Source organism: Hemitrygon akajei, chromosome 24 (genome assembly GCF_048418815.1).
Source record: "Hemitrygon akajei chromosome 24, sHemAka1.3, whole genome shotgun sequence".
NCBI classification, from domain to species: Eukaryota; Metazoa; Chordata; class Chondrichthyes; order Myliobatiformes; family Dasyatidae; genus Hemitrygon; species Hemitrygon akajei.
In genome coordinates, this window is record NC_133147.1 from 39556369 (window position 1) to 39580681 (window position 24313).

At 49.2% G+C, this 24313-nt stretch overlaps 1 protein-coding gene across 1 annotated transcript; it reads right to left on the bottom strand.

Moving 5' to 3' along the window:
- Positions 1-1802: 1802 nt before the first annotated feature.
- atp6ap1a (ATPase H+ transporting accessory protein 1a) lies at positions 1803-23358 on the bottom strand. The gene is made up of 10 exons (XM_073028679.1): positions 23211-23358; positions 18776-18902; positions 17636-17710; positions 17021-17214; positions 6647-6687; positions 5990-6075; positions 5529-5773; positions 4748-4798; positions 3811-4042; positions 1803-2585 (listed from the first exon to the last, which is right to left on the bottom strand). The coding sequence occupies exons 1-10, from the start codon at positions 23312-23314 to the stop codon at positions 2376-2378; spliced, it is 1365 nt and encodes a 454-aa protein (XP_072884780.1). The 5' UTR covers positions 23315-23358; the 3' UTR covers positions 1803-2375.
- Positions 23359-24313: the final 955 nt, after the last annotated feature.

The window sequence follows — 24313 nt, forward strand, 5'->3', positions numbered from 1 at the left end:
GGTGTGGAGGGGGTTTCACTCTGTGTCTGACCCCGGGAGTGTGTGATGGGACGGTGTGGAGGGGGTTTCACTCTGTGTCTGACCCCGGGAGTGTGTGATGGGACGGTGTGGAGGGGGTTTCACTCTGTGTCTTACCCCGGGAGTGTGTGATGGGACGGTGTGGAGGGAGATTCACTCTGTGTCTGACCCCGGGAGTGTGTGATGGGACGGTGTGGCGGGAGATTCACTCGGTGTCTGACCCCGGGAGTGTGTGATGGGACGGTGTGGAGGGAGATTCACTCCGTGTCTGACCCCGGGAGTGTGTGATGGGACGGTGTGGAGGGAGATTCACTCCGTGTCTGACCCCGGGAGTGTGTGATGGGACGGTGTGGAGGGAGATTCACTCCGTGTCTGACCCCGGGAGTGTGTGATGGGACGGTGTGGAGGGAGATTCACTCCGTGTCTGACCCCGGGAGTGTGTGATGGGACGGTGTGGAGGGAGATTCACTCCGTGTCTGACCCCGGGAGTGTGTGATGGGACGGTGTGTAGGGAGATTCACTCCGTGTCTGACCCCGGGAGTGTGTGATGGGACGGTGTGGAGGGAGATTCACTCTGTGTCTGACCCCGGGAGTGTGTGATGGGACGGTGTGGAGGGAGATTCACACCGTGTCTGACCCCGGGAGTGTGTGATGGGACTGTGTGGAAGGAGTTTCACTCTGTGTCTGACCCCGGGAGTGTGTGATCGGACGGTGTGGAGGGAGCTTCACTCTGTGTCTGACCCCGGGAGTGTGTGATGGGACGGTGTGGAGGGAGCTTTACTCTGTGTCAGACCCCAGACTGTGTGATGGGACAGTGTGGAGGGAGCTTTACTCCATGTCAGACCCCAGACTGTGTGATGGGACAGTGTGGAGGGAGATTCACTCTGTGTCTGACCCCGGGAGTGTGTGATGGGACAGTGTGGAGGGAGATTCACTCTGTGTCTGACCCCAGGACTACATGATGGGACGGTGTGGAGGGAGCTTTACTCCATGTCAGACCCCAGACTGTGTGATGGGATAGTGTGGAGGGAGATTCACTCTGTGTCTGACCCCGGGAATGTGTGTTGGGACGGTGTGGAGGGAGATTCACTCTGTGTCTGACCCCGGGAGTGTGTGATGGGACGGTGTGGAGGGAGATTCACTCTGTGTCTGACCCCGGGAGTGTGTGATGGGACAGTGTGGAGGGAGCTTCACTCTGTCTCTGACCCTGGGAGTGTGTGATGGGACAGTGTGGAGGGAGCTTCACTCTGTGTCTGATCCCGGGAGTGTGTGATGGGATAGTGTGGAGGGAGATTCACTCTGTGTCTGACCCCAGGACTGTGTGTTGGGACAGTGTGGAGGGAGCTTCACTTTGTGTCAGACCCCAAGACTGTGTGATGGGACAGTGTGGAGGGAGTTTTACTCCGTGTCTGACCCCAGACTGCGTGATGGGACAGTGTGGAGGGAGCTTCACTCTGTGTCTGACCCCAGGACTGTGTGATGGGACAGTGTGGAGGGAGCTTCACTTTGTGTCAGACCCCAAGACTGTGTGATGGGACAGTGTGGAGGGAGTTTTACTCCGTGTCTGACCCCAGACTGTGTGATGGGACAGTGTGGAGGGAGCTTCACTCTGTGTCTGACCCCGGGAGTGTGTGATGGGACAGTGTGGAGGGAGCTTCACTCTGTGTCAGATCCTAGGACTGTGTGATGGGACAGTGTGGAGGGAGCTTCACTTTGTGTCAGATCCCTGAACTGTGTGGCCATAAGCTTCACCGTTTAGCTCCAGTTTCCCGCTGACCCAGCAGAATGGTTCATTCACTTTTATTGATTCACACTAAGTTTCAGAAGCAGCGTAAATTCACACTTAAGCACATATCAGCAATACAACCTTGGTCGATCAGACAGACACCCGATGTGTAACAGGTGACAAGGGTATTGGTGTGGATTTTGTCCAGACACACTCCCTTTGCAGAAACAGTGGCAAAGTTGGGGGCTGATCGAAACACTCATGTTTTACCAAAATAATTATATACATCCATTAAATAATACCACAGTTAAATAGGATCGAGATCCAGTGCACGTCCAGGGGGAAATCACTTAACATCGGGATGTTGTGAGACAGTGGAGGAATTGAATCGGGAGAGAGAATTGTCACTAACTCGGCTCTGACGTCCCCATGTTCTGCCAGCTCCACGTCCGAGCCCAAGCGAATGGGAAGCAGAGCAGACATCAGGCGGGGGAAGAGAGAGGAGACACTTGGGTAATGTTTCCCAGATCAGTCCTTGGTCTGGATCATGTGGGAAGTTTCAATGGAAGGTGAAGGTCTAAAGGATGGGCACCAAGGGGCAGAGAGATTTGTTGCTTGGGGAAAGGGGTGGTCACTCAGTCTGGGGCACAGAGATGGAGGGGCCCTTAGGGTCATCGAAACGGTCCATGGTCTTGAGGCTGGTCACCATGTGCAGGCCATAGGTTAAGATAGAAACCATCAGAAGGCTTGTGAGGAGACCCATCCAGACAGCCGGCGTGAAGAAACCAGAGCAGTCACTGGCGTAGGAGAATCGCAGGCCCTTCACCCCGAATGCCTGGATCTGCAAGGAACGTGAGATATGGGTCAGCAGCGCAGCAAACACACACAATGTCCGAGAGCGCAACTCTATGATTTCACTATCTATCCCATTCTCCTGGCTGCAATCTAATCCAGGGGTTCAGGGGTTTATATATAGAATAACAGATCCTCAGGAAATGGTTACAAGCTGGGATCCAATCTAGGGATTAAGGGGTTTATATATATCTGGAATAACAGATCTCCAAGTGTGGGTTACAGGCTGCGATCTAATCCAGTGGTTCTGGGGATTTATATGTAGAATAACAGATCCCAGGTAGTGGATTACAGGCTGGGATACGATCAAGGGGTTTGTGGGGTTTATATACAAAATAACAGATCCCCGAGAGTGGGTTACAGGCTGGGATCTGATCAAGGGTTTGTGGGGTTTATATACAAAATAACAGATCCCCGAGAGTGGGTTACAGGCTGGGATCTGATCAAGGGTTTGTGGGGTTTATATACAAAATAACAGATCCCCGAGAGTGGGTTACAGGCTGAGATCTAATCCAGTGGTTCTGGGGATTTATATGTAGAATAACAGATCCCAGGTAGTGGATTACAGGCTGGGATCTGATCAAGGGGTTTGTGGGGTTTATATACAAAATAACAGATCCCCGAGAGTGGGTTACAGGCTGGGATCTGATCAAGGGGTTTGTGGGGTTTATATACAAAATAACAGATCCCCGAGAGTGGGTTACAGGCTGAGATCTAATCCAGTGGTTCTGGGGATTTATATGTAGAATAACAGATCCCAGGTAGTGGATTACAGGCTGGGATCTGATCAAGGGGTTTGTGGGGTTTATATACAAAATAACAGATCCCCGAGAGTGGGTTACAGGCTGGGATCTGATCAAGGGGTTTGTGGGGTTTATATACAAAATAACAGATTCCCGAGAGTGGGTTACAGGCTGGGATCTAATCCAGTGGTTCTGGGGATTTATATGTAGAATAACAGATCCCAGGTAGTGGATTACAGGCTGGGATCTGATCAAGGGGTTTGTGGGGTTTATATACAAAATAACAGATCCCCGAGAGTGGGTTACAGGCTGAGATCTAATCCAGTGGTTCTGGGGATTTATATGTAGAATAACCTGGGAGTTATGTAATCCCAGGGAACTGGGGAGCGGGATCAGGGATCTTTAAGCGGGATCGGGGGGAGGTTTGTATGCAAGTCCATCACTCACAGAACAAGCATCCTCTGCCTGTACCTGGAAATCGTAGATCTGGAGCCTCCAAGTCTGGGAGGTGGAGCTGGAACGGAGGACAGAGCTGGAGGCCGGATCGTTGGAGACGTAGCCGCAGCGGTAGGAGTAGGCAGCTGGAGCATAGACATCAGTGACATTGAATGTGATGGCGTCCTTGTCCGAGGAGACCTCCACCTGGTCCAGGGTAAACCAGGGCTTGGCTGACACCCTGTATGTCTGGTTGCTCATTTTAAAGCTGCAGAGAGTCAGAGCAGAATAATATTGTGGCTCATCATCACTCACAATAGTCCTGAAACGCTTTGTGGCAGCGAGACTTAATAATTATGGTAAATTAAAATAAATACATGGAGCAAAAGGGGAATGAGGATGCAGTTTTCATGGATCGTTTAGAAATATGATGGCGGAGGGAATAAGCTGTAGTTGAAAATTTTAGGGTGTGCCTTCAGGTTCCTGTACCTCTTCGATGGCAATAATGTGAGAGGGGCATTAAGGATCCTTAATGACGGATGTCACCTTCTTGAGGGACCTCTGTGAAAATGTCCTCGATGAAGAGGAAGCTCGTGCCCATGATGGTGCAGGCTGAGTAAGGAAAGGAGGCAGGGCTCTCCCCAAGATGGGAAAGTATGTGAAAGAGGGGGTGGGAGGAGAGTGAGAGAGGGAGGAGGCAGCAAGGGATGGCAGGCAGGAGAGAGGGGGACTGAGGGAGTGGGGTGGGAAAAGAGATAGGGAGGGAGAGGGAAACCCAGGGAACGGTGCAGAGCGATAGGCAGAGGGAGGGAGGGAGATAGACTGAGACAGAGGGTGTGATAGAGACGAAGAGAACGGGGCCCACAAGCAGGATATGTGAGTGGGGTGAGATTGGAGTTGCCAGGGTCGGGGAGGGGCAGGAAGTGGAATCGCTGTCTGGGACGGACCCCGAAGACATAATCTTGGTACTTACGTGATCTTCACCGCTCCGAGCTTTTCCACGTTGCTGTACTCGAGGACAAGTCTGCGGAGTCGGAGGTGGGGAACAGGAACAGAGCGTTAGTGAGCAGCCTCACCACCACCATCCCCACTCAGCCAGGGAGACAATCGACCCTCCGCCCAGAGCCACCAGACGGTGGCTGGGGCAGCAGTCCATTTCCGAGGCTTGCGGCATCGTCAGAGACTGAGTACTGCCTCCTCCCCAATCCTCAACCCCAGCACCCCACCCATGGATACCAGTGAGGAGCAGCTGAGGAAGTGGGAAGGGTACACACACACCCTCACCTCAGAAATGGACTGACCCCTTCCTCGCCCCACACTATCCCACCTCTGTCCCATCCACTCCCCACCCGACTCTCCATCTCTCCCACCCTCCCAAATGGTCTCTCCCCTGCTCCAACCCATCATACCCCTCCCCTACGGAGACACACTGGGCAGTAGAACTTTCCCCCATCACCCTTTCCTTCGCGGCATCTCTCCACCCCATCTCTCGGCGCTCGTGAACCGACGGATGGACATGGAGGCGGTGGTCCCAAGCCCTCTCCCCTTCCCTCCACCCCTTTCGTTCCTCCCCTCCTCCCTACCCGTCTGTACAGCCTCCTCCCTTTGCTCACATGGCCTCTCAGTCAGCAGTTGGCTCAGGCGGTGCGGCAGACAGACACACAGACACGGTGGCCCCTCCCTCCCCCCTACTCGCAGCTTCCCACATCGACTCGGTGTCCCCTCCCCCTCCTCCTCCTCCCGAGGCCACTCACTCGGCGCTGTGGTTGGCGCAGGCAGAGCGGTGTAGCGACACCGTGGTGGTGCTCCCGAATGTGCGGTTGGTGAGGTCGACCTGCTCCTTGCCCCGGGTCAGCCACAGCTGAGACGCCCACAGCAGGATGCAGGGGGTGCCGCTCTGGTTGAAGGCTAGCGGCGGGTAAGCCCACTCACCCTCGTCCTTCAGCCCCAGCAGGTGGCGGCCGGGGGCTGGGGGGGCAGGTGGAACAGGCTGGACCACCTGTGGATATAGGGGAGAGGGAATGGTGTGAGAACCTTGGGCACCCAGACACCATTCAACACAGCGAGCCATCCGCTCCACTCCCCCTCCCACATCCCCACCCCCCTCCCCAACCCTCTGTCCACACCCCCACTTCCCCTCTCACATTCCTCCCCATCATCCCCTCTTACCACACACTCCTTATCCCCTATCTGCATCTCCCCTCCACCAGCTTACCCGGGAGGGCCTGGAGGCAGTGAGGATGGCAGTGAATGGGACCCCGTCCTCCTTCAGGATGTCCAGCACCTTCCCCACAATGTCATCTGTGGGGTACAGCAAATGGCAGTGTCACTCAGGGGCAGGGGGAGAGAGGGGAGATAGCAGAGAGAGAGACTGACATGACGAGATTCCATCCTTGAACAGTCCAGCACAGAAACTGGCCCTTTGGCCCATCCAGTACATGCCAACCCACCACGTACAGTATCCCATTCCGATCCCTCACTCAGTCAACACACTGGAGGGACAATTAACCCGCATGTCGTTGGGTGTGCGGAGGGAAGGTCGTGTGTCACAGAGAGCGTGCGAACTCCACACGGATAGACAGCGTTAGATCAAATCCGGGGCAGTGCTACCCTCCCCCCCACCCTGAGAAAGCACACACAAGGGAGGGGGGAAAAAGGATGAAAATCAAACACAAGAAATTCTGCAGATGCTGAAATCCAGAGACACACACACACACAAAATGTCGGAGGACCCCATCAGGTCAGGCTGCATCTATGGAGGGGAATAAACAGTCGACGTTTCAGGTCGACATTCTTCATCAGGACTAGAAAAGGGGGCAGAAGCCAGAAGAAGGTGGGAGGGAGGGGGAGAAGCACAAGGAAACAAACGTACCGTTGGCAGCAAGGGCCTCCTTTGGACGTATCAAAATGGAGCTGAGGAGGATGAAAACAAAGTGGACAATAAGCAGATGGGGTACAGACACACCCTCAGGTTCAACCCAAATCACCACAGCAGCCCAAGAGCTTGCAGTTATTTTGCACACCTCTATCAAATCTCTCCTCAAAATCCTATGTACTACAAAATAAAGTCCTAACCTATTCATTCTTCCCCACAGCGCAGGTCCTCAAAGTCCTGGCCACATCCTTGTAAATCTTCCCTGTACCCTTTCAGTTCTGTTTACATCTTTCCTGTACTTAAGTAACCAAAACTGCCAACTAGACCTCACCAACGTCTGACACAATTTCAACATAAAATCCCAACTCCTGTGCTCAGTACTTTGATTTATGAAGGCTTTCTTTATGAACCTATCTACCTGTGACGCTAATTTCAAGAAATTATGGATCTGTATTCTCCGATCCTTTGTTCTCTGGCTCTGTGTAAGACTCCCAAAGTGTAACAACTCACACTTGTCTGCACTAAATCTGCACTTGGGCTCCTCGGGCTTAGGCGGAAGCGGGCGATGCAAGGTAGGTTTAGGTTTCAGTTTTTCCTGTTATTTGAGAAAAGGGGGAATTATGAGTGTGAGGGCAGCTTGTTGTTCTCAGTGTCGGATGTGGGAGGTCCTGGAGTCTCCTAGCCTCCTGGAAGTCCACATCTGCGCCAGGTGCGCCGAACTGCAGCTCCTCAGGGACCGACGACCTTTGTCTGGTCAGGGAGAGTAAGGAGTTGATAGAGAGGAGTTACAGACAGGTGGTCACACCGAGATCATGGGAGGCAGACAGGTGGGTCACGGTTAGGAGGGGGAAAGGGAAGAGTCAGGTACTAGAGAGTATCCCAGTGGCTGTACCCCTTGACAATAAGTACTCCTGTTTGAGTACCGTTGGGGGGGGACAGCCTACCTGGGGGAAGCAACAGTGGCCGTGCCTCTGGCACAGAGTCCAGCCCTGTGGCTCAGAAGGGTAGGGAAAGGACGAGGAAGACAGTAGTAATAGGGGACTCGATAGTTAGGGGGTCAGATAGGCAATTCTGTGGACTTGATCAGGAGACCCAGTTGGTAGTTTGCCTCCCTGGTGCCAGGGTTCGGGATGTTTTGATCGCGTCCAAGATACCCTGAAGTGGGAGGGTGAGGAGCCAGAGGTAGTGGTACATATAGGTACCAATGACATAGGTAGGAAAAGGGAAGAGGTCTTGACAGGAGAATATAGGGAAGGCAGTTGAGAAGAAGGACCACAAAGGTAGTAATCTTGGGATTACTGCCTGTGCCACGTGACAGTGAGAGTAGGAATGGACTGAGGTGGAGGATAAATGCATGGCTGAGGGATTGGAGCAGGGGGCAGGGATTCAAGTTTCTGGATCATTGGGACCTCTTTTGGGGCAGGTGTGACCTGTACACCTGCCCCAAAATGGTTGGGGGGTAGGAATCAATTTGAAGAGACTAGAGGAGAGGAGATTAGTTCACAAATAGAGAAAGCTAGTAGACAGTGTGTGAGGGAGGATATGCAGGTGATAGAGAAGGGGAGCGCTCAGACCGAAGATGTAGGGGAGAAGGAAGAAAAAAATAATAAAGTTGATCGCATTGTTAGGGATAAGCAGAGAGGAAGAGGTGGCAAGTTTTTTAAATGCATCTATTTTAATGCTAGGAGCATTGTAAGAGAGGTGGATGAAATTAGAGCATGGATTGATACCTGGAAATATGATTTTGTAGATATTAGTGAAACATGGTTGCAGGAGGGGTGTGATTGGCAACTAAATATTCCTGGATTTCGTTGCTTCAGGTGTGATAGAATCGGAGGGGCAAGAGGAGGTGGTGTTGCATTGCTTGTCCGAGAAAATATTACAGCGGTGCTTTGGCAGGACAGATTAGAGGGCTCATCTAGGGAGACTATTTGGGTAGAATTGAGGAATGGGAAAGGTGTAGTAACACTTATTGGGGTGTATTATAGACCACACAATGGGGAGCGAGAATTGGAGGAGCAAATTTGTAAGGAGATAGCAGATATTTGTAGTAAGCATAAGGTTGTGATTGTGGGAGATTTTAATTTTCCACACGTAGACTGGGAAGCTCATTCTGTAAAAGGGCTGGATGGTTTGGAGTTTGTAAAATGTGTGCAGGATAGTTTTTTTGCAGCAATTCATAGAGGAACCAACTAGAGAAGGGGCAGTGTTGGATCTCCTGTTAGGGAATGAGATAGGTCAGGTGACGGAGGTGTGTGTTGGGGAGCACTTCTGGTCCAGTGATCACAATACCATTAGTTTCAATATAATTATGGAGGAGGATAGGACTGGACCCAGGGTTGAGATTTTTGACTGGAGAAAGGCTAACTTTGAGGAGATGCGAAAGGATTTAGAAGGAGTGGATTGGGACAATTTGTTTTCTGGGAAGGATGTAACAGAGAAATGGAGGTCATTTAAAGGTGAAATTTTGAGGGTACAGAATCTTTATGTTCCTGTTAGGTTGAAAGGAAAGGTTAAAAGTTCGAGAGTGCTCTGGTTTTCAAGGGATATTGGAAACTTGATTCGGAAAAAGAGGGAGATCTACAATAAATATAGGCAGCATGGAGTAAGTGAGGTGCTCGAGGAATATAAAGAATATAAGAAGAATCTTAAGAAAGAAATTAAAAAAGCTAAAGAAGATACTTGCTTTGGCAAGTAAGGTGAAAATAAATCTGAAGGGTTTCTACAGCTATATTAATAGCAAAAGGATAGTGAGGGATAAAATTGGTCCCTTAGAGAATCAGTGTGGACAGCTATGTGTGGAGCCGAAAGAGATGGGGGAGATTTTGAACAATTTCTTTTCTTTGGTATTCACTACGGAGAAGGATATTGAATTGTGTAAGGTAGGGGAAACAAGTAGGGAAACTATGACAATTAAAGAGGAGGAAGTACTGGTGCTTTTAAGGAATATAAAAGTGTATAAATCTCCAGGTCCTGAGAGGATATTCCCTAGGACCTTGAGGGAAGTTGGTGTAGAAATAGCAGGGGCTCTGACAGAAATATTTCAAATGTCATTAGAAATGGGGATGGTGCCGGAGGATTGGCATATTGCTCATGTGGTTCCATTGTTTTAAAAGGGTTCTAAGAGTAAACCTAGCGATTATAGGCCTGTCAGTTTGACATCAGTGGTGGGGAAAATTAATGGAAAGTATTCTTAGAGATGGTATATATAATTATCTGGACAGACAGGGTCTGATTAGGAATAGTCAGCATGGATTTGTGCATGGAAGGTCATGTTTGACAAATCCTATTGAATTCTTTGAAGAGGTTACGAGGAAAGTTGATGAGGGTAAAGCAGTGGATGTTGTCCATATGGACTTCAGTAAGGCCTTTGACAAGGTTCCACACGGAAGGTTAGTTAGGAAGGGTCAATCGTTAGGTATTAATATTGAAGTAGTAAAATGGATTCAACAGTGGCTAGATGGAAGATGCCAGAGAGTAGTGGTGGATAACTGTTTGTCAGGTTGGAGGCCGGTGACTAGTGGTGTGCCTCAGGGATCTGTATTGGGTCCAATGTTGTTTGTCATATACATTAATGATCTGGATGATGGGGTGGTAAATTGGATTAGTAAGTATGCAATTGTGTGGCGTTGTGGATAATGACGTAGGTTTTCAAAGTTTGCAGAGAGATTTAGGCCAATTAGAAAAGTGGGCTGAACGATGGCAGATGGAGTTTAATGCTGTTAAGTGTGAGGTGCTACATTTTGGTAGGAATAATCCAAATAGGACATACATGGTAAATGGTAGGGCATTGAAGAATGCAGTAGAACAGAGTGATCTAGGAATAATGGTGCATAGTTCCCTGAAGGTGGAATCTCATGTGGATAGGGTGGTGAAGAAAGCTTTTGGTATGCTGGCCTTTATAAATCAGAGCATTGAGTATGGGAGTTGGGATGTAATGTTAAAATTGTACAAGGCATTTGTGAGGCCGAATTTGGAGTATTGTGTACAGTTGTCACCGAATTATAGGAAAGATATCAACAAAATAGAGAGAGTACAGAGAAGATTTACTAGAATGTTACCTGGGTTTCAGCACCTAAGTTACAGGGAAAGGTTAAACAAGTTAGGTCTTTATTCTTTGGAGTATAGAAGGTTGAGGGGGGACTTGATAGAGATATTTAAAATAATGAGGGGGATAGATAGAGTTGACGTGGATAGGCTTTTTCCATTGAGAGTAGGGGAGATTCAAACAAGAGGACATGATTTGAGAGTTAGGGGCAAAAGTTTAAGGGTAACATGAGGGGGAATTTCTTTACTCAGAGAGTGGTAGCTGTGTGGAATGAGCTTCTAGTAGATAAATTACCGGTTTGGATACTGTTGGTGGGGATGACCTACCAGGAACATGCTGCAGTGGTCCTGTCTCTGGCACTGAGGTTGGACCCGCGACTAGGAAGGGGAGGAGGGAAGAGAAGAGAGCGGTAGTGATAGGGGATTCTATAGTCAGGGGGGCGGATAGGAGATTTTGTGGGGAAGATCAGGAGTCTCGGATGGTATGTTGCTTCCCTGGTGCTAGGGTCCGAGACATCTCAGATCGGGTGCAGGTTATTCTCGAGAGGGAGGGCAAGAATCCAGATGTTGTGGTCCATGTAGGGACCAATGACGTGGGTAGAATGAGTGAGGGGGTCCTGCGTAGGGAGTTCAGGGAGTTAGGTGCGAAGCTGAAGAGCAGGACCTCCAGGGTAACAATCTCAGGATTGCTACCTGTGCCACGTGCGAGTGAGGCAAGGAACAGGAGGATTATAAAGATTAATACGTGGCTGAGAGGATGGTGCAGGAGGGAGGGCTTCAGGTTTGTCGATAATTGGGCTTTGTTCCAGGGAAGGTGGGATCTGTTCCGACGGGACGGTTTACACCTGAACTGGAGCGGTACTAACATTCTTGCAGGGAAGTTTTCTAGAGCTCCTTGGGGGGGGGGTTTAAACTAAATTTGCAGGGGGCGGGGATCCAGAATGTGAGAGAGGATAGTGAGAGGAAGAATAAAGGACAGGTGGGGACTACACGGTTCCGGAATATTAAGTGTGTAGTAGAGGAAGGTGGGGCGGAACAAGTGATAAGGAGGACTCGTGTACAGAGGGATGGTCTGACGGAACATGGAGTTAAATGTGTTGAAAGAATAAGTAAATGTAGGAAGGACAACAAAATTCTAGGGGCGCATAGCCCGATGGGAGTTCGGGGAGCTGGGTTAAGCACAATAGGCAGCGATTCAAACAGAGAGAGGAGAAATGGGTTAAAAATTCTATATCTGAATGCACGAAGTGTCAGGAATAAGGCAGATGAGCTTGAAGCCCAGGTGCGAATGGGTAACTATGATGTTGTTGGGATAACAGAGACATGGCTGCAGGGAGATCAGACCTGGGAAATGAATGTACAAGGGTATACGTGCTATCGTAGGGACAGAAATGTGGGCAGAGGGGGTGGGGTGGCCCTGTTGGTGAGGAGTGAGATTCAGTCCTTTGCAAGGGGAGACATAGGGTCAGGAGAAGTAGAGTCTGTGTGGATAGAACTGAGGAACAGTAAGGGCAAAAGGACCCAAATGGGTGTTGTCTACAGGCCACCAAACAGTAGCATGGATATTGGGTGCAAGTTGAATAGGGAGTTAACATTGGCATGTGGCAAAGGTAATGTCGCAGTAGTTATGGGGGATTTCAACATGCAGGTGAACTGGGAGAATCAGGTTGGTGCTGGACCCCAGGATAGGGAGTTTGTAGAGTGCCTACGGGATGCATTCTTGGAACAGCTTGTACGAGAGCCAACCAGGGACAAGGCTATTCTGGATTTAGTGTTATGTAATGAACAGGATTTGATAAGCGATTTCGCAGTAAAGGAGCCATTAGGAGGAAGTGATCACAATATGATAAGCTTTTATCTGCAATTTGAGAAGGATAAGGGCAGCTCGGAGGTGTCAGTGTTGCAGATGAACAGGGGAAACTATGGAGCCATGAGGGAGATGCTGGCCAAAGTTGACTGGACGGATAGCCTAGCAGACAAGACAGTGGAACAGCGATGGCAGGTATTCTTGGGAATAATGCACAATGTGCAAAATCAGTTCATCCCCCAGAGAAGGAAGGATTCAAAGGGGGGAAAGGGGCCTCAGTGGTTGACAAAGGAAGTCAGAGACTGCATAGCATTAAAAAAAAAGGAAATATGATAGAGCTAAGGTGAGTGGGAGGACAGATGATTGGGAAGTTTTTAAGGAACAACAGAACTTAACTAAAAAGACAATACTGGGAGAAAAAATGAGGCACGAACGCAAGCTAGCCAGGAATATAAAGGAGGATAGCAAAAGCTTTTTTAGGTTTGTGAAAAGAAAGAAGATAGTTAAGAACAATGTTGGGCCCTTGAAGAATGAATTGGGTGAAATTGTTGTGGGAAACAGAGAAATGGCAGAAGAATTTAATGAGTACTTTAGATCTGTTTTCACTAAGGAAGACACAAGCAATCTCCCAGATGTATGGATGGGCCAAGGACATAGGGTAACAGAGGAAATGAAACAGATTGACATTCGGAAGGAAACGGTGATGAGAAGACTGATGGGACTGAAGGCTGACAAATCCCCAGGTCCAGATGGTCTGCATCCTAGGGTACTAAAGGAGGTGGCCCTGGAAATTGCGGATGCATTGGTAATCATTTTCCAATGTTCCTTAGATTCAGGATCAGTTCCCGAGGATTGGAGAATGGCTAATGTTATCCCACTTTTTAAGAAAGGAGGGAGGGAGAAAACAGAGAACTATCGACCTGTCAGCCTGACATCGGTGGTGGGAAAGATGCTAGAGTCCATTATTAAGGATGAAATAGTGGCATATCTAGATAGTAGTGATAGGATTGGGCCGAGCCAGCATGGATTTACCAAGGGTAAATCATGCTTGACTAATCTGTTGGAGTTTTTCGAGGATGTAACCAGGAAGTTAGACGGGGGAGATCCAGTGGATGTAGTGTACCTCGATTTTCAGAAGGCATTTGATAAGGTCCCACATAGGAGATTGGTGGGTAAAATCAAAGCTCAGGGCATCGGGGGGAAGGCATTGACATGGATAGAAAACTGGTTGGCAGATAGAAAGCAAAGGGTAGCGGTGAATGGGTATTTCTCGGAATGGCAGGTGGTGACTAGTGGGGTGCCACAGGGCTCGGTATTGGGACCACAGCTGTTTACCATTTACGTTAACGATTTGGATGAAGGCATAGAAAATAACATCAGCAAATTTCCTGATGGGTGGCAGTGTGACATGAGATGAGGATGTTAGGAGAATTCAGGGTGACTTGGATAGGCTGGGTGAGTGGGCAGATACTTCGCAGATGGCGTTTAATGTGAATAAGTGTGAGGTTATCCACTTTGGGAGTAAGAACAGGAAGGCAGATTATTATCTGAACGGTATAGAGTTGGGTACGGGAGTAATACAAAGAGATCTCGGAGTCCTTGTTCATCAATCACTGAAGGTGAATGAGCAAGTGCAGCAGGCAGTGAAGAAGGCTAATGGAATGTTGACCTTTATTACAAAGGGAATTGAGTACACAAGCAAGGAAATCCTCTTGCATTTGTACAGAGCCCTGGTGAGACCACACCTGGAGTATTGTGTACAGTTTTGGTCTCCAGGGTTAAGGAAGGACATCCTGGCTGTAGAGGAAGTGCAGCGTGGATTCACGAGGTTAATTCCTGGGATGTCCGGACTGTCTTACGCAGAGAGGTTAGAGAGACTGGGCTTGTACACGCTGGAATTAAGGAGATTGAGAGGGGATCTGACTACAACATATAAGATTATTAAGGGATTGGACAAGATAGAGGCAGGAAATATGTTCCAGATGCTGGGAGAGTCCAGTACCAGAGGGCATGGTTTGAGAATGAGGGGTAGGTCATTTAGGACAGAGTTAAGGAAAAACTTCTTCTCCCAGAGAGTTGTGGGGGTCTGGAATGCACTGCCTCGGAAGGTAGTGGAGGCCGATTCTCTGGATGCTTTCAAGAAGGAGCTAGATAGGTATCCTATGCATAGGGGAATTAAGGGATATGGGGACAAGGCAGGAACCGGGTATTGATAGGAATTGATCAGCCATGATCTCAAAATGGCGGTGCAGGCTCGAAGGGCCGAATGGTCTACTTCTGCACCTATTGTCTATAAATGGTACAGGCAGGTTTGATATTGTAATTTAAAGTAAAGTTGGATAGGTATATGGACAGGAAAGGGATGGAGGGTTACGGGCTGAGTGCGGGCCAGTGGGACTCGGTGAGTGTAAGCATTCGGCACGGACTAGAAGGGCCGAGATGGCCTGTTTCCGTGCTGTAGTTGTTATATGGTTATAAATACCTTTAGCCATCTTCTACCACTCTCTAGCTTCTCCCACAAAACCAACATCTAATCCAATTCACCTCCTCATCTTAAATACCAAGCAACTAAGCTTAGCCATGCATGAGGTGCCGGAGGGTTGGAGGATAGCAAATGTGATTACTGCAGAAATCAGGGGCATAGATAGAGTGGATGGACAGAGTGGAAATGGCTGATACGAGGGGGTTTAATTTTATTCGAGCCCCACTGAGACAATACTCAACCCACACCAGAAGGATGTGGAGGGAGGGTCTAATTGAAAACACAAAATGGGGGGATGGGTTCTTTGGTACCAAGCAGAGGAGGCTCACAAGAATGATTCTGGGAATGAAAGGGTTAATGTACGAGGAGCATTTGATGGCTCATACTCACTGGGGTTTAAACTCAAATCAACAGTTCATTTTCCAAACCAGTGGAGTTTTCCTTTGTCCTCATTCTTTCAAGTGAATTTTAGGTGAGGGGGAATCATAGATAGATTTCATAGGCCTGTTTCCATGCTGTAATTGTTATATGATTATAGAGTGGACGTGGAGAGGATGTTTCCTGTGGTGGGGGAGTCTAGGACCAGAGGGCACAGATAGAGTGGACGTGGAGAGGATGTTTCCTGTAGTGGGGGAGTCTAGGACCAGAGGACACAGATAGAGTGGGTGTGGAGAGGATGTTTCCTGTGGTGGGGGAGTCTAGGACCAGAGGGCACAGATAGAGTGAATGTGGAGAGGATGTTTCCTGTAGTGGGGGAGTCTAGGACCAGAGGACACGGATAGAGTGGATGTGGAGAGGATGTTTCCTGTAGTGGGGGAGTCTAGGACCAGAGGGCACAGATAGAGTGAATGTGGAGAGGATGTTTCCTGTAGTGGGGGAGTCTAGGACCAGAGGACATAGATAGAGTGAATGTGGAGAGGATGTTTCCTGTAGTGGGGGAGTCTAGGACCAGAGGATACAACTCAGAATAGAGGGATGTCCCTTCAGAACAGAGATGAGGAGGAATTTCTTTATTTATTTACTTGTAAATGACAGAGAAGGCCCTTTGAGCAGTGCCATCTAGTAATCCCCCAACTGAACACTCGCCTAATCACAGGACAATTTACAATGACCAATTAACCTTTTGGATTGTGGGAGGAAACCCACGTGGTGATGGGGACAACCCAGAGGCAGCAGTGGGAGAGAGGGGAATCTGTGGCATTCATGGTTACAGACGGCTCTGGAGGCCAGAGGTAGATAGGTTCACAGAATCAGAGCCAGGTTTGTTACCACGGACAAAGGTATGTCATGAAATTTGTTGTTTTGAGGCAGAATAACAGTAAATACAAATAAAATAGTGTAGGACAGAGGAAATAAACAGTGCACAGGAGCAATAGTGAGGTAGTGTTCATGGACTTTCGAAATTTGACGGTGGAGGGAAAGCACTGTTCCTAAATTGTTGAGTGAGAGTCTATAGGCTCCTGTATACCCCCTCCCTTATGGTGGTAATCAGCAGAGGGGATGCCCTCCATTGATTGGTAAGGTGGGGTGCTGCAAGAATGAGAGTTGGACTGACAAGGGACGACGGGCAGAAAAACTTAATATCTTAAAGGAGCGTAGGAGGTGCTGCAGATGCTGGTATCCAGAGCAACACACACAAAATGCTGGAGGAACTCAGCCCGTCAGGCAGCTTCTACGGAGAGGAATACAGTTGTTGTATTAAGCCGAGACCATTCATCGGGATGGGCAGGGAGGGGGAAAATGGTGGGGGGAGAGAGAGGGAAGTACAAACTGGCTGGAAGGAATACAAGTTATCAGCTTATTCTGGCTTCCACCCCTTTCCTTTCCAGTGCTGATGAGGGCTGAAACGTCGACTGGTTAAAACTCTCTATGTATGCTGCCTGACCTGCTGAGTACATCCAGCTTTTGGTGTGTTTCTCTTATAAAGCCATCTGGAACAGTACCACTCGAGAGTCGAACCCATCCCATGAGGAATCCCAGCACAGAGCAGTAACATCCCACTTCCACCCTCCCCTAGGGGAAGCCCCACACTCACCCAGAGCTGTAGGGGAGGCGAACAGCAAGCAAAGAGGGGACACTGGCATTGAGCCGGAGATCGCGGATGGTCAGTGGGTCCACGTACAACGGACCAGTCCCGACAGTGGCCTGGAGGAGAGGCAACAGGGAGCTGGTGGCATGCCAGTCCACTGAGGGCAGGACGAGGGAGGAGGGTGACGATTCCAGGGCCCCCTGAAACCCAAAGAGCAACAGTCAGCATTTATTGATATCGTACCCCAGTTACACAGCTACAGACCCGTCCCCACCGGTACCGTACCCCGGTGTCACACAGCAACAGACCCATCCCCACCGGTACCGTACCCCGGTGTCACACAGCGACAGACCCATCCCCACCGGTACCGTACCCCGGTGTCGCACAGCAACAGACCCGTCCCCACCGGTACCGTACCCCGGTGTCACACAGTGACAGACCCATCCCCACCAGTACCGTACCCCGGTGTCGCACAGCGACGGACCCGTCCCCACCGGTACCGTACCCCGGTGTCACACAGCGACGGACCCGTCCCCACCGGTACCGTACCCCGGTGTCGCACAGCGACGGACCCGTCCCCACCGGTACCGTACCCATTTGGGGTGAACGACTGCTGATTACCTGCAGGCGGTGAAACGCACTGTCCTGTTTGTTTCCGTAGACCCCTCCATATACGGTGAAATCGTCAACACTGAGCTGCAGGAAGAAGCGCAGAAAGGGTGAGAGTGGTGTCGCTGGGAGATGGCCTCTGTCCCAGCAGGGGCAGGGTGTGTGCACGGTGACAGCACTCCCACAGACGGGCAGGGTAACATCACCGTCCGGCGTGGCAGAGTTGGTTTATTATTGTCACGTCTTGCACTCTGCTTGTGCATTCAGAGTTACCAGAGTGCAGTGCAGTCAGGCAATGAGGTTGAGTGTCAGGTCAAAGGTCATCTCATCATATTGGGGAACCGCTCAATAGCAGCTCGAAGCAGTCCTTGAGCTGGTGGGACGCACTTACAGGCTTTTGCATCTTCTGTCCGATGGGAGAGGGAATGCCTGGGGTGCGTGGGGGCTTTGACAATGCTGACTGCTTTAGCAAGACAGCGGGAGTGTGGACAGAGTTCACAAAGGGGAGGCTGGCTCCCGCGGTGTGCCCGCCACCCTCTGCAGATTTTTGTGGTTACGAAGCATCCAGATGGGAAACTTTCTGTGGGTGAGGGGTGACCGAGCCTACTGGACTGAGGGCTCTCCACACCCTACAAGGTGGTGGGACAGGACAGAGGACCCTCAATACACCTCGGCTCTCTTGCAGGTGCAGTGGAGTGTGGAGGAAGGGAATCAGATCAGATTTACTATCATTAACATATATCATGCTGTTTAAGGTCGCAGTACAGTGCAAAACGTCAAAGATATTGTAAATTATAATGAACAAGTATATGAAACAGTTCAATAAGTCGTGCAGAAAGAGTGCCAAAATAGCGAGGTTGCTTTCCGTTCCGAAATTGAATACCGAGGGTAAAGGCTATTCCTGAATCGGTGCGGGTCCTCAGGCTCCCGTACCTCCCTGATGGCAGCACAGACAAGCGGGCATGTCCTGGGTGATTGGCTCCTTAACAACGTACGCCATCTTTTTTTAAGTGTCGCCTTTTGAAGATTTCTTCGATGGTGGAGAGGGAGGAGTTGGTTGAGCCTCTGCAGAGGGGGAGGGGGAGTGGGAAGTCAAGTTTTGGATCTGGGCACCGACACTCGCGAACCAGCTACCTGGCGAAGGGTCCTCACCTTTTCCTGAAGAAAGAGTATGATAGTCTTGGGGCCCCTCCCCAGGGCCTGCCTCAGATATGACACCAGCTGCTGTTCAGAGACAATGTGGCCTTCATTAGGAGCAGGCTGGGAGTGCCACAGGGAGCTGAGGGGGAGGAGAAAGAGAGAGAGAGAGTGTCAAGTTTATCAGCCAACTTCTAGCGAACGGAACCAAAGAGAAGGTTGGGAATGGGCAAATCTGGAGGTCAAAGCCGCTGGGAGTCAGAGGTCTGCATAGCATTAAAAAAAAAAGGAAGTATGACAGAGCTAAGGTGAGTGGGAAGACAGATGATTGGGAAATTTTTAAGGAACAACAGAACTTAACTAAAAAGACAATACGGGGAGAAAAAATGAGGTATGAACGCAAGCTAGCCAGGAATATAAAGGAGGATAGCAAAAGCTTTTTTAGGTATGTGAAGAGAAAGAAGATAGTTAAGAACAATGTTGGGCCCTTGAAGAATGAATTGGGTGAAATTGTTATGGGAAACAGAGAAATGGCAGAAGAATTTAATAAGTACTTTAGATCTGTCCTCACTAGGGAAGACACAAGCAATCTCCCAGATGTATGGATGGACCAAGGTAACAGAGGAAATGAAACAGATTGACATTAGAAAGGAAACGGTGATGAGTAGACTGATGGGACGGAAGGCTGACAAATCCCCAGGTCCAGATGGTCTGCATCCTAGGGTACTAAAGGAGGTGGCTCTGGAAATTGCAGATACATTGGTAATCATTTTCCAATGTTCCTTAGATTCAGGGTCAATTCCTGAAGATTGGAGAATGGCTAATGTTATCCCACTTTTTAAGAAAGGAGGGAGGGAGAAAACAGAGAACTATTGACCTGTCAGCCTGACATCGGTGGTGGGGAAGATGCTAGAGTCCATTATTAAAGATGAAATAGTGGCATATCTAGATAGCAGTGATAGGATTGGGCCGAGCCAGCATGCATTTACCAAGGGTAAATCATGCTTGACTAATCTATTGGGAGTTTTTCGAGGATGTAACCAGGAAGTTAGACAAGGGAGATCCAGTGGATGTAGTGTACCTTGATTTTCAGAAGGCATTTGATAAGGTCCCACATAGGAGATTGGTGGGTAAAATCAGAGCTCATGGCATTGGGGGAAAGATATTGACACGGATAGAAAACTGGTTGGCAGATAGAAAGCAAAGGGTAGCGGTGAATGGGTATTTCTCGGAATGGCAGGTGGTGACTAGTGGGGTGCCACAGGGCTCGGTATTGGGACCACAGCTGTTTACGATTTACATCAACGATTTAGATGAAGGCATTGAAAATAACATCAGCAAGTTTGCTGATGATACTAAGCTGGGTGGCAGTGTGACATGTGATGAGGATGTTAGGAGAATTCAGGGTGACTTGGATAGGCTGGGTGAGTGGGCAGATACTTCGCAGATGACGTTTAATGTGAATAAGTGTGAGGTTATCCACTTTGGAGTAAGAACAGGAAGGCAGATTATTATCTGAACGGTGTAGAGTTAGGTAAGGGAGTAATACAAAGAGATCTAGGAGTCCTTGTTCATCAGTCACTGAAGGTGAATGAGCAAGTGCAGCAGGCAGTGAAGAAGGCTAATGGAATGTTGACCTTTATTACGAAGGGAATTGAGTACAAGAGCAAGGAAATCCTCTTGCATTTGTACAGGGCCCTGGTGAGACCACACCTGGAGCATTGTGTACAGTTTTGGTCTCCAGGGTTAAGGAAGGACATCCTGGCTGTAGAGGAAGTGCAGCGTAGATTCACAAGGTTAATTCCTGGGATGTCCGGACTGTCTTACGCAGAGAGGTTAGAGAGACTGGGCTTGTACACGCTGGAATTAAGGAGATTGAGAGGGGATCTGACTGCAACATATAAGATTATTAAGGGATTGGACAAGATAGAGGCAGGAAATATGTTCCAGATGCTGGGAGAGTCCAGTACCAGAGGGCATGGTTTGAGAATGAGGGGTAGGTCATTTAGGACAGAGTTAAGGAAAAACTTCTCCCAGAGAGTTGTGGGGGTCTGGAATGCACTGCCTCGGAAGGCAGTGGAGGCCAATTCTCTGGATGCTTTCAAGAAGGAGCTAGATAGGTATCTTATGGATAGGGGAATCAAGGGATATGGGACAAGGCAGGAACCAGGTATTGATAGTAGATGATCAGCCATGATCTCAGAATGGTGGTGCAGGCTCGAAGGGCCGAATGGTCTACTTCTGCACCTATTGTCTGCAGACCGTTGTGTGCAAGTCTGGTGCCAAGCACTGGAGGTGAAAGGACCAGAAGCAGCTTGCCCTGGGGTCCGAGGCCCATCTGTGTACATCAGTGGGTGTGTGGGAAAAGGATGCGCCTTGCTCTGCTAAACAGAGTGGGTTTGGGAGGCAGTGGAAGCAGATAAGGAAGGAAGGATCGAAGAGGCATTTAGACCAAAGCAGGACACCCAGTGTTCGCTGAGAGAACAAGTTTACCAACAGTCATGCCACTCAGGGGATGATCCTTTTCTCTTTGTGAGCCGGCAAGTGTCACTGCACATTCCGACACCAACATAGTAGTTCCATAATGCTCAGAACAACGGCAACAAAACATCAAGACAAGCCCTGTTCCTCCCCCTTCCCACCCTTCAACCCATCGATTCTCAGACTGGTACATCCAAGGCTTCATTTTCAGATGGATCCCCAGTCTAGCTGACAATGGGAGCCTAAACTCCAGACACGTGCCCCATGATCCAGGCAGTATCCTGATGAACTCTTCTGCACAGTCCCCACGTGCTTTCAGAGTCGGGTTTAATATCACTGGCAGATGTCGTGACATTTGTTATTACATATATCACGAAGGTGCCTAAGAATTTTACATGGTACGGTGTTTGTCAATGTGGAGTGGAGAGCAAGTTTGGTGGGAGCAAAGGATGTTGGGAATGTTGAGGGTGGAGCCCTGCAGAAAGGGTGTGGGACGGGTGACACGGGTGGCCTGGCTGCAGACACACCCAGCCCTGAGACACCAGGCAAGGTCATTTGATTCCAATCAATTAGTTTATTGATCATTACAGAATGTCTCCGTAGTGCTTCCCGCTCCCTCTGTTGCCCCTTCCCTTTTTCCTAACCATGACTCCCCTCTCCCTGCCCCTTCCCAGTCCACAATAGGGACCCATGTCAGAATCAGGGTTATCATCACTCACATATGTTATGAAATTTGTTTCTCATTTGTGGCAGCAGTACAGTGCAATACATTAAAATTACTACAGTCCTGTGCAAAAGTCTCAGGCACCCTAGATAGTTATATAAGCCTGAGACTTTTGCACAGGACTTTGTATATCAAATTAAATATGTAGCGTAAAAGAAAGGGGAAAAAAAGTGAGGTAATGTACAAGGGCCCATTGTCCATTCAGAAATCTGCTGGCACAGGAAAAGAAGCTGTTCCTGAATTGATGAGTGTGTGTCTTCAGCTCCTGTACCTCCTCCCAGATGGTAGCCATGAGAAGAGGGTAAGTCCCAGATGGTGCCTGCGATACGAGGCAGGCTGGTGCCCACGATGGGTCCGGGATAACTGTGACTAGTATTCCTCACCAGATTATTCTAATCTAAATGTTTGATTTTGTCTTTCAGTGTTTATGACTATATTGATTTATCTTTGAGCCTGCACCTTGATGTATGAAAGATGATATATAAAGTAAGTTATTTTTAAAATACAGCCTAAGCAAAGATGGAGTGCTCTTGCAAGACAGTAGCATCCATCATCAGCTTCCCTCCCCACCCCAACACCCAGCAGGAAGAAGGTACAGGAGCCTCAGGAGTCACACCACCGGGTTCAGGAACAGTTATTACCCCTCAACCATCAGGCTCCTGAACCAGAGCAGATAACTTCACTCACCCCTCCACTGAAATGTTCCCACAACCGATGGACTCACTTTCAAGGACTTAATCTCATGTTCTCCATATTGATTGCTTATTTATTTTCTGTATCTTTCTTTCTGTATTTGTGGTTTGTTGTCATTATACATATTGGTTGGATGCTCAAGTTGGTGCGTTCTTCCATCAAATGTTATGGTCATTAGCCTATTGAGCATTCCCGCAAATAAACGAATCGCAGGGTATATAGTGACATACATGCATTTTGATAATAAATTTACTTTGAACTTTTGAAAGATGAGAAAGAATTTCACATTCAGGCACCCTGTACGCCTTTCTCACCAGCCCAAGATGCCACTCACAGAGCTGTGGACTTCCACCTCAGCTTCTCCCTGTACACCAGTGCTGCTCGGAGTCCTGCATTTCCCCTTACATTTCACCTCCCAAAGTACACACATGTTCCGGGTAAATGCCATCTGCCATTTTCCTGCTGAAAAATCTGACAACTGTATGAGGACGGGATCACAGAGGCGGTGAGGAGGCGTGGGGCCCACCCGCCACACTTCCCTTCCCCACTCACCCGTCCGTAGACCATGCCAACAGCGGGACCTGGTCGGTACCCCGACCGCCGCTCAGCGCCGAACCCAGGGCCAACCCCAGTAACCAGACCCCCGCCGCCATCATCGTCCGATATCACCTGACTTCCTTCCCGAAGCCTGTGCGTAATGCGCTTGCGCAACTTCACTAATGTCCCGCCCTCTTGCAGCAATGCTCTTCGTTCATTGGCAGAGGTTTCCAAGCTCGAAATGCATTGGGCAACATGCCTACCACTCATTTCGAGTTCCGCCCTTGGCTGAAGGGTCAACAATAGCGCAATTCCGATGTCAATCATTTCTAGAACGGCCCTAGGTGTGACGTTACAGGTAGCTTTCTCTTCTGATTGTAGGACTCCTCGTCCCTCTCCTGTCAGTCACCACTGGGTCCCGCCTCCTCCGCTGTTGCTCGGCTCTCTCTCATCCCGAGGGTCCTTCGTTTCCGAACCGTCTCTGACTTTGCGCACAAAGTGAGGAGGCTGCAAACTTTCAGACGGGGTGTTGCTCAGACCACCTTTGGGGTATGATGAGCAGTTTCGGCCCCATGTCAAATAAAGGATGTGCTGGCATTAGGATCCAGAGAAAGTTCACGATAGCCCGTGACTTATGTAAACATAAAAAAGGAAATGCCAACATCATAACTGTTTTTCTCATTGTTCATTGTTTACTACCTTTTACACCAACTCATAATTTTAAACAATCTCATTTTGTGAAATGTTTTCAACTTTAGAAGTCCTTTTTAAACACACTAAATCTAAAACAATGGGGGTAAGGCTAGATACCTGAACACCGCAAAGAGAGCGGATTATTCTGCCTCCTCAGCCACAAACCAACCACCTGGACACGATCGGACGGCTCAGCCCGCTCCCGGATCGACTTCCCCTTCCTCTCAGAGTCCGTCATGGTCAGATTTCACGCCGGTGTTCTTCTCTGACCACTGCCCTCTGCGAGCCACATGTCACCTGCGGGAGGACCAGAAAGTGGGATGTGGAAGCTGCTGACCCCAGAGAATATCAATGAACTAGAGAGAGAGGGAGTACGCAAGGGAGAACCCTGAAAGCCTGCTTTTGATTCCCAGGTGTGCCGCAAC